The following is a 10,953-nucleotide window of genomic DNA, read 5'->3' as shown; positions in this document are numbered from 1 at the left end:
GCTGGTAGTTTCGAACCACTGACCTTAAGGTTCACAGCCCGATTCGTAACCACTACGCTACCAGAGCTCCTTACTAGATGGATGTATTTTATCACCCAGTTCAAGGCGCCCCCATGAGCAAGTTTGTGAATGAGTGCCTCGTTCTTCACTACGCTCTTCAACATGGTGGTTTTAGACTTCAAGTTTGGCAACAATGTTCAATCATGGCGGCTATGAACTTTTTTTAAAAGTTCACCAAATCTGTGACCAACAAGAAAGAGTTATAAAGCCACTGTTTAAAATTGCGCTTATTGAATTTGGCCGGTCCCTTGTTTGCCACCAAACTAGTCCATAAGTGTGCTTCCTTTGTGGTCTCCAGAGGAACCTTGGTTGCACTGTAGGATATGCACTGGATTGCTTACTAAAAGGTTGATGATGGTTCAAACCCAGCAGCCACTCCATAGAAGAAAGATAAAATTGTCTTCATATAAGGATTTACAGTCTTGGAAACCCTTTATAGGGTCGCTATGAGTCAAGTCAACTCCATGACATAGGTCAGTGACCTCCAAAAGAGCCTCCATGGCTCATTGGCTGAAACACTGAGCTCCTAACAGAGGGGTCCACGTTTGGAACCTAGCAGCCACTCCGTGAGAGAAGGATGTGGCAGTCTGCTTCCGTAAAGACTTTAGAGTGTAGAACATTACCATTCAGTCAATTTCAAGCCATAGTGACGTTTGATGGCAGAGTAGAGCTGCCCTATAGGGTTTCCAAGGTTGTAAATCATTACAGAAGCAGTCTGCCAGTCTTAACCCACCGTGCCACCAAGGGCTCTTTGTAAATATTATAGCCTGAGAAGCCCTATGTACAGAACAGTTCTGCTCTGCCCTAGAGGTCACTGTGAGTTGGAATTAGCTCCAGGGCAACTGGTGTGGCTCTGCATGAAGGAGCTGTGTTCAGAAATGGGCTTTTGATACTCAGTTTAATACTAGGGATATCCATCGTTGCCTAGGTCCCCACCCTTAACCTTTGCAGGGCCATCCTCTGTACCTTCGAGAGCATGTGAGTTTTGAATGCCTCTCTAGTGTGCAATGATGCAAAGGCTGTCCAGGAAGTGTTTCATGGGTCCCTGGGGACTGTGTCTTTGGCAGTAAGGACTGATGTCAATTTCATGCTCTAGAAGGTCAGCCGTGAGCTTGTTTACTTTTTTCTCTCAGCCAGCCTCACGTTTAGCCTCCCCATCAAGCATGGGACACTCCAGCTTCGTTTGTGAGGTGGGTTATCTTATGCCTGATGGGGCTAGACCCCAACATTCTTGAGCAGAAACTTCTAATTCAGTATGTTGTTGTTGTTAAGTGCTGTCCGGTGGCTTCTGACTCAGAGTGGGCCTGTAGAGGGCTTCCAGGGAGCAGCTGGTGGGTACAGGGAGGAAGAAAGGGGGCACAAGAATGGAAAGTCTTCACTTTTATGGATTGATGTGATCTAATTTTACCCGCTCCTCCAGGATATGGTAAAGCCGGTTCTAAAATTTGTGCTTTTTCTGCTGAATAAACCTGTGGTATGTTGCCATCTAGTGGAACATACTGCAAACTAAAGATTAATATATTCTGACCGCAAGGTTCAGTTGAGCCAATTAAATCAACTGGAGACAATTACTGAAGTATTTTGAAGGCTCGTGTTTTGGAAATGCTTGCAGATTCAGATGAAACTGAAGTTGACTTTAATAATGTTTCTTAAAGTAAACAAAAGGTGACTCAGTATTTCTCTCGGAGTGCTTGAGAAAGAGTGGATGGTCCTTTGAGGGTTTGTGTGTGTGTGTGTGTGTGTGTGTGTGTGTGTAGTTTTCACATTTATAACCAAGTCAGGACCCTGCATTTTCACTGTGATCTGTACAAAAGGGACATTGTCTTATTTCATTACAAGATTATTTTAGTATATTTTAAAATGTGGTTTTAAGGCTTTGAATACCTTTCTTACATCCTCCTTTCAATTAAATTTTCCCCAGAATAAGTATGCCTGTTTTTAAAAGAAGTGAAAACATTGCTTCACGAAATAGGAATTTCACATTTTGAATTCTAAATAGCATCCCAGAAATACCCAGTTCTGTGGTCTTAGGCCTGATTTTTCTCAAGACCTGCAGAATTACATTGAGGAATGTTTCTTCCACTCTGCCTGCTCATTTCGTCCGTTTGTTCTTTCGTTTAGATCCCTCCCTGGTGCCACAGCAGCGGAGTGTGCATCCAACCTGAAGAAGATCTACACAGTACACACTGTGCAGGTGAGCTGGGGAACAGGGAGATGCTGGGTTAGCACGGTCCACGCTGAGCACAGCATCGCACAACTTCAAACAGGCCTCTGTGTCTGCTAGCCCGCCTCCAGATTCTGCGCAGGCGTTGGCTCCTAGGCTCATGTGACCAGCTGCATTCCATGAAGTGTACCCCAGAAGTCAGCCAAACACACATCCCAAATGTGACCTACTCTTTTCTTGGCAAGCTGCTAAAATTATATCCATGACCTACAAAGTTAGATACACATGAGAAGTAGGCTATGGAGTGATGAAGAATGAAGGTTTTGAGATACGTAACCATATCCTGGTTCGAATTTCAGCTCTGCCACTCCCTCTCTGTGACCCAGTTTCCCATCTGTGAGAGGCAGTGGGACTCACCCTACAGGGTGATTGGAGGTTAGCGGTCAGGTAAGGAAAACAGTATAGTGGTGAGCACAAAAACCAAGGGTTTCAGCCCACTTTACTACTTCATCTTCTACTTCCACTATCCTATATTGGACCCCTTGAGTCTTTATAAAAGTGCTCTAGCACCCACCTCCAGGACTTCCTGTGCCGATTGGATAAAACAATGTGTATACCATGCTAAGCAATATACTATGTAGATCTTCTCAACAAATACAAGATCTTAGTTTTGTTGCGTTCTTTCTACCAATTTTCTCCCTCTATGAACTGAATACTCTGTTACTGATAGACTAAGACTTTTGAAGTTGTTTCATAATTGTTGTTGTTGTTGTGTGCCGTGGAGTCAGTTCCGACTCACAGCAACCCTGAACAGGGTCTCCGAGGCTATAAATCTTTACGGGAGCAGAAAGCCTCATCTTTCTCCCACGGAACTGCTGTTTCATAGTTATATTGTCCTTATTTCCTGAATTTTCTAGAAAGGCATGATTTAGAATATTTTTTCTGTTGTGCTCCTAAATTCTTTCATGTCTTAGAAATTTTGATAGATTGCATTTAAATTGTGACTTGTTGGCAGTGTCTCACATACAGAGGTTGCTAAAGAATTGTTTTTCAGATCCTGGTCCTATTTTTGGTTCAGAAAATTTGTTGTTTCATTAGCAACAGCATCGCACAAATCGGATTTTAAAACACTCGTCGGGCACTGTGCATGGCTCTTGAAGGCAACAAGTTGGTGTAAAGACACATTGCCCACCACAGGGCTTCTCTGATCCAGGGGGGTAGAATGATGTCAGCATGTAGAAAGCAAAGTAACAGTGCAGCTATGAACATTCCGTGCCAAAGGACAAACCATGTCACAAGGCAACACGTGGGCTGCTGCCCAGAGACAGATAGATGCTCTCTGAGTCTGGGAACGGAGTGATCCCCCTCGCTTCTTATCCCTTTGTGACTTCATGGGCTTTTGTAATCTTTTTCCAAAGTCATTTTACAAACCTCAGGGCACTTCATTTCCAGGTCTACCTTTGTGTGAAAGCTCTCAGATCCTTTATTGATGTATGAGGAATGTATTAGACTTTACCACCTTGTAATGACCCATATACAACAGAGGGTCGTCAGAGCTGTGCATGGGAGGCTAAGGCAGACACTGGTAAAACCAGAGGAAAGGGTCGGTTTGCTTTCCCTGACAACATGGTGGTAGCACAGAGCATTTGCATAGGGTCTTCAGGGACCAATTTAAAGTACCCAGATTGTCACATACGATTGTTGTCAAATGCTGCTGAGTCGTCTCCAACTCACAGCGACCCTGTATAGGCTTTCCAAGGAGCGGCAGGTGAACTTGAACCACTGACTTTGAGGTTCATATTAGAAGATAGGTTTTTTAAAGTATATTTATTGGGGTGTAATTTATATACAGTAAATGCACATTTCCTAAGTGTATCATTTGATCGAAATTAACTCGTGGGCACACCTAAGTATCACCTGATCAAGTTTAAAAAAATCTCCACATCCCCAGAAAGTTCCCTCCTGCCCCTCGAATTAATCTTCCTCTTACAGCAGCCTCTGTTCCGATTGTTGTCATGTGGATTCATTGTGTGTGTTACTGCACGTATATGCTGCCACCCCATTCTAAGCTCTTGTTTATGCTTAACTCCTTTCACTCAGTAACTACTGAAGAAGAGAATGGGTGAACTCCTTGCCTGGGAAACAGCAAACTACTTGGGTGATGTCCTCTCATTGGAGAGGAAAGTGGGTTGTCAAAGGCGGAGACCAAAATCTTACTCATGTTACTACTGCACAAAGTAGACATGCACGATAAAGCGCATAAACAAGGTACAAAGTATCTAATATTAAACTTTCATGAGGGGTAATTACAACAAACAATGTCTTAAAAAGACTCCATTGAGGCAGGGTAGGGCCAATCATGAAAAAAAAAAAAAAAAAAGATTGAGAAACCCTGCTCTCATTGATGAGGAAGCCCTTTCAGTCTGTGTCCTCCTCAGATGCTCGTTGTAAAGTTAACATATTAATAGTGATTGCTTCCTAAGATGGACGGCTGGTGTGGCACTGTAGGATCAGCATTGAACTGTGAAACACAAGGTCAGCAGTTCAAACCTTCCAGCTGCTCCTTGAAAACCTTATACAGGGTAGCTGTGAGTCGAAACAAACTCAATGGCGCTTAACAACAACAACAACTTCCTAAGGTGGACCACTTAACAGTTGCCATCAAGCAGAATAGGTTATTGCTGCATATGGTTTCGGTGGCTGGTTTTTCCAGAGTCTGTTGCCTGGCCTTGCTTTAAAGGTCTTTGGGTGGATTTGAACTGCTAATCTTGTGGATGTCAGCTGAGCGTGTTAGCCCTCAAATGTTGGCTGCTTCCTCAGTTGACTGGCTAGGGTGTGGATGCTGGAAGAGTCATATTGACTAGCTTTGCATCCCTTATTAGCTTGGACAAGTTATTCATCTTCCCTGCATCTCAGTTTACTCATCTATAAAATGGGGATAATCATGAGACTGATTTTATCCTGATGTGGTAAGACTGAAATGGGACCATGAAGTAAAAAGCACAGAAACAATCAACTCATCTGCCATCATTTGCCAACTTCTTTAGGAACATCTCTTTGTACTTCCATCAGTCAGAAAAAGTAGAGGCCACTGCATGTAGATTCTTAATTGCTTAATTAATTTATTGCTGGAATCTTACCACTGCTAACAGCTCTACTTATGAAAACATTTGTAACCTGTCAATAACTTAGAGTTTTCTGAGTGTCTTTATTATCTCGTGGGTACTCAGTTATTTAAGGACGTATCTGGATGCCGGCTTGAAAGTTTAATTGAGAACCTGCTTCCCTTCTCCCGCATCTCTTTAGTCTGTGATGATATATGAACTCTTAACCTCTCACTCTGTCAACACAAAAAACAAACAAAAACAAAACTGTATTCCAAGCCTTACCTATGGATTTCCCTATTTCCCACCAACATATGTTTAGATGAAGTGTAAGAATTAGGTGTTGTTAAGGATAGCTGTCTGTCAAGACCTAAAGTGACTTTTTATACTTCCTGGCTTTTCAGCAAGTCGGAGGCATAGACAGGTGTGTGGTAGGAATGGCTGTCTCTGATCATTAGTGAGGAAACTGAGGTGGGAGGTTGACAGCCAGTGCAAATAGCCCACCATGCCATGTCGTTGTGTCTGGAACTTTCTCCCCATTGCTATAGTTCATTCTTCTCTCTTTCACTCCACCCAGACTAAGCAGGGAGGGGAGGGGGCCTCCAAATGGCCCAGTGATCCCTGTTGAGGACACTCTAATTATGGCCAACAGTAATTTTTGCTGCTGGAAGTTAAAGTCATTTCCTGTTTTCTTTCCTTTTTTTGGAAAATGCCGTTTTTTCTTCTAGGTTTGTTTTCAAGATGTTTATGGGTTCTTTTTACTCTTTTGTAAACATACCCACACTTTCTACATTTCTCCCGTGGTTCTACATCCTAAATGGACGCAGAGCAGAATAGAACATGGCTTCTGAACAAGCCTGGTCGTACCTACCTATGGTAGCTCCCTCATCCCTGAGGTCTGTCAGCCTTGTTTACCACAAAACTAACAATTCTACTCTTCAACACTCATTCCTGCACAACATTCCGTCCCAAATCTGTTATCCATGTTATCACCTTCGGGGTGCCCTCATACTGTTTGACCCAGTAGTCTGCATAAATTGACTTGTTGTTGTTATTGTTAAGTGCCATTGAGTCAGTTCTGACCCATAGTGGCCCTGTATAGAGTTTCTGAGGAGTAGGTGGTGAGCTTGAACCATTGACCTTGCAGTTCAAATGGCTTTGCAGTCTGGCTCATTAACCCACAGTATCACACCAGGACTCCATAAATTGACTTACTTAACACTTAAATGTGCTTAATGTCACAGTTCATATTTCTTTGTTGCAAATAAAAATCTGCACTTGAATACCATTTGGCATAAACAAAAGATATTCATAAAAATATATGCAAATTATATATTAAAAAAAAAAGTTAAGTGAATGTTCCCCTGTACCTGCTAAAATCATCTGGTGCATTTCCAATAATACTAAGGCCTGATCCCTCATCAAATTGTGAAGCCACCTGTTTGGGGAGTTGTCATGCTGCTCTGGGTCATTAAATTAGGGCATCGGATTACCTAAAAAATCCATGGGAAATGATGACTTGCCCTCCCACCCCCAGTGGAAGGTATTGTGGGTCAGTATTCATGATAAGGTGGTTCCATGGAGAAACTCTGGTCCTCGATGCATGAGACCTGGGTCCAGTTATCAGCCATTATGCCTCATGCACAGCCACCACCTGTCAGTGGAGAGACACATGTGACTGGTGGAGTTTCCAGGCTAAGACTAGGAAGAAGTGTCTGGCAATCTACTTCCAGAAATCTGCCGTTGAAAGCCTGGTGGGTCCCAACATTGCAATCCCATTGTGCATGGGGTCACCATGAATTGGGCATAACTCCACACAACCAACCACAACAATAGCACTCATAGTGCTGGATGATGAAAAAATCCTGTGGGGAAAATAAAACAGGTAACCTTGAAAAGTAAAAGTAATTTAATCACTTCAGATGTAAAACTTGATCTTTTCCCACTTAAATCTTTTTCAGGGAGAATGACTGATCTCTTCTCCTTCTCCATATGAGCTGGCATATGCAGAAATACACCTGGCCCCACCTGGCCTTTGGCACTGTGCCCACAGGACATGACGGTCCCTACTGTGTATTCCCACAGTCAGACCTCAGGCCTCTTTCTGTCCACAAACATTTTAGCTATTTTATGTTCCAGTTTGGGGACTTAGGAAATGTTGGCTGCCTTCCTTAAACCCCAGCAAAACAAAGGAGACTCTTAAGACAGTGACAGGCCCTCCCAGAATAAGCCCTCCTGCCTCCTCAGCTTTTCTCTGCCCTGCCAACTATGGAACTTCACTCTGAGGAATGAGAACCAGCTATAGGAGGTTTGTAACCTCATGGTCTGTGCCCAGGAAGCAGGGTACACACATTGCCTCCTTTTAGGGGATCCTCTTCAATGCTGTCAAGATTCTAACCCCAGTCTCAGCTTACTTGTATAGGGTAAGCATTGGAGCCCAAGGTCAGTGAACCACAAGGTTGGTGGTTCAAACCTACCAGCTGCTCCTTGGAAACCCTATACAGGGTTGCTATAAGTCAATGGCACTTAACAATAGGAACAACAATCTTTCTCTAAGCTTTGAACTCCCCAGCTCAGCTCTTTCTGTCTTTCTCCTTATTACTTAACTTCTTCCTGTATCATGGGAAATTTTTCTAATTGTTCTAATACTTCCTCCTATGAAGTGTTTGATCAGTCCTCGAAACTTTGGCACTTACTCTAGGTCAAGCTATAGTATTCTGAGCAAAAGTCATTTCTTTCTCAGGTACCTAGTTCTTCATGTAAATCACAAGAACTTTGTGTAGCCTGTCGTGTCTGCTGTGAGTAAAAAACATTCATGTAGCTCTTCCTTTGCCTTCTTTGTCAGGGGTCTGTCTGCTCTCCCTGTAAAGCCATTCATTCAGCCCCAGGCAAGGAGAAATACCTGCTTAGGATGAAATTCTGAATTTTTTTCTTTGGATGTATAGTTGCCCTGTGGAGTTATTGTTGAATAAGACAAAAGTATCACTTTGTTATCTATCAGCCCGTGATATTGTTTCTTCTCCAGTAGTCTGAATTCTGTTCTCTCGGGTGATAGCTCTAGATGGAAGCTTAGTCATACAACCAACTGTGCCATCCCATACAGGAGAGACACAAGAAACCAAGTGAAATGGTGACAGACGACAACCTAGAACCCTGACCATCAAAAGGAAGGACAAATGATCAGATAGCGCACTGATGGAAAGAGAAACTGAACAAAAACAGTGAATGAGGAGCTTTACAGGATCAGAGACGCTCTGTCAGCCGGCACAGTGAAGCATCGTCATCTTGAGTCACGGTGAGCAGGAGTGTAGGAAGGCCTCACGAGATTCCCAGTAGGAGACAGAGAAACTGTGTAGCCAAAGCTGGTACGCAGCACGGAGAGCAGGACATGGACGGGACCTAAGAAGGGAAAGTAGAGGGAGGCAGGTGATGTGTGAACACATGAAATCGTAGACACACAGACTGGTCCCCAACCTGGCCAGACTCTAGGAAACCCCTCCTGCCCTGGACTGTCCTCATATTTAGTCAGCATCATGCTTCCGCTCCTCCCACCCTCCCAGTAACCAGTGGCAGGAGTCCCCCACTCCCACCCCCTGCCTACCTGGAACCTGCTGTGTAAGTTCCCTTCAGCTGTGTCCCACCTGTGAATGGAGATGCATGTCTGCCACCCCGCTCATTCCTGCACTGCCTGACCAATGACTAGTACCGTCATATGCCTGCCCTGCCCACTCCCATGGCTGCCCCACCACTCAGTGGCCAGCAGTGTTTGCTGCCCCTGCTTCACCCACCTAGCAAGAAGTAAGGAATGCTCTCTTGCTGCCAGACCAATGACCAGTGAGCATGCTTGTCCTGTCCACCTTAATATATACAAACATAGCAAATATCAGGACAATACAAACATATCATCAGTCAGTAACACCTTTAATTTTCATTGACAACAAATCATATGAAGAAACAGGATAAGATGGCTCAAACCAGTGAGCAAAATAAAGAGGAAAAAAAACTTTTCTGAGGAAGAGACAATAATGGAACTACTTGAGAAAGAATTCAGGATCCTTAAATCAAGGGAAACACACAGGGAGGAAAAGGCTATGAGACTTCAGGAAAACAATACAAGACAGAATAACTCAGTAGACAATTTCTTGTTGTTAAGTGCTGTTGAGTGGGTTCCCACTCGTAGAGACTCTATATAGGGTTTCCAAAGAGCGGCTGGTAAATTTGAACAGCTGATCTTGTGGTTCAAACTGACTTTGCAGTCCATTGTTTATCCTACAGCACCGTACCAGAATTTCCAATAGATAATGAGAACCAATATTAAAACAGCAATCAGTAATTTCAGAAAACTAACAGTAAAATATCAGACATAGATAACACGATGGAAGGACAAAGAAGTAGAATTAAATCACTGGAAGGAAGAAATCAAGGAAGTAAAAGATATATCCCTTGATACTAATTTGTATGACAAACGATCAGAAAAAAGGCAGAAAATATTTAAGAACTAAGAGTTATATTGGATGCCATCAAGAGGAATAATTGACACTTACTAGGAATTCCAGAAGAGAAGAGAGAGAGTAAAAAGTAGAATTTTTGAAGATATATTAGGAGAAAACTTTCCACATATGTTGAAAGGTGAGATATTCATCCAAGCTTAATGAACCCCATACAGAATAAACCCCAAAAGAAATTCACAAAGGCATATTATTAACAAAAACAAAGACAAAGAGAATTTTGAAAGCAACTTATGGAAAATGAAACATCATTTACAAAGGGGCACCAATAAGACTAAGTAAGCACTTCTTTCTTATCAGACACCATGCAGGCAAGAAGTCGATAAGATGACCTACGTAAAATCCTGAAAGAAAAGAATCATACGTCTAGCAAAATTATCATCTTCCAAAAACAATGGAAAATTAAGACAATCTTCTTTTGGTTGTTGATACGTGTCATCCAGTCAACTCCAACTCACAACGCAACAAAACACCGCGCAGTCCTACACCCTCCTGACAACTTTTGTTATATATAAATTGACTGCGCTGTCTCTGTGTCAATCTATCTTGTTAGGGGTCTTCTGCTTCTTTGCTGACCCTCCAAGCATTATGTTCTTCTCCAGAGACTGATGTCTACTGATAACGTGTTTGAAGTATGAGAGATGAATTCTCATCATCCTGGCTTCTAATCAGCATTCCAGTTGTATATCTGCCAACACAGGTTTGTTTGTTCTTCTGAAAGTCTCAGACTTTTCTCTAACAACACCTCAGTCTGCCTTATTTATTGTCCAACGTTCGCTTTGCGTATGAGGCTATTGCAGATATCATGGCTTGGGTCAGAAGGACCTTAGTCCTCAAACTGACATCTTCACTCTTGCAGTACATTAGCCTAACGCATTATATCATTTGAGTTCATGTTCCCATGAGTGCTGATTATGAATCCAAACAAAATCAAGTCTTTGACAACTTCAGTCTTTTCTCTGTTTATCATGAGGATACTTACTGGTCCAGAATGTTTATTTGTATTACATTGACACACAATCCATAAAGAGAGCTGTAGTCTTCTATCTTCATTACTAAGTATTTTAAATCCTCTTTGCTTCCAGCAAGCAAGATTATATAATCTGTATATGGCCTG

General features: G+C 42.6%; 1 protein-coding gene across 1 annotated transcript in view; it reads left to right on the top strand.

Annotated features, from left to right (window-relative positions):
• The window catches only part of EIF4E3 (eukaryotic translation initiation factor 4E family member 3), a 72,875-nt gene that overhangs the window by 36,970 nt on the left and 24,952 nt on the right, over positions 1 to 10,953 (top strand). Inside the window, exon 5 of the mRNA XM_006874631.1 lies at positions 2,182 to 2,254. Coding sequence (XP_006874693.1) covers positions 2,182 to 2,254 — 73 coding nt within the window. The remainder of the gene's footprint in view (positions 1 to 2,181; positions 2,255 to 10,953) is intronic.

The sequence above is a fragment of the Chrysochloris asiatica genome, unplaced genomic scaffold (assembly GCF_000296735.1).
Source record: "Chrysochloris asiatica unplaced genomic scaffold, ChrAsi1.0 scaffold00290, whole genome shotgun sequence".
Classification (NCBI taxonomy): domain Eukaryota; kingdom Metazoa; phylum Chordata; class Mammalia; order Afrosoricida; family Chrysochloridae; genus Chrysochloris; species Chrysochloris asiatica.
The sequence above is the reverse complement of the archived record's forward strand: the minus strand, read 5'-3'. Positions and strand labels throughout refer to the sequence as shown.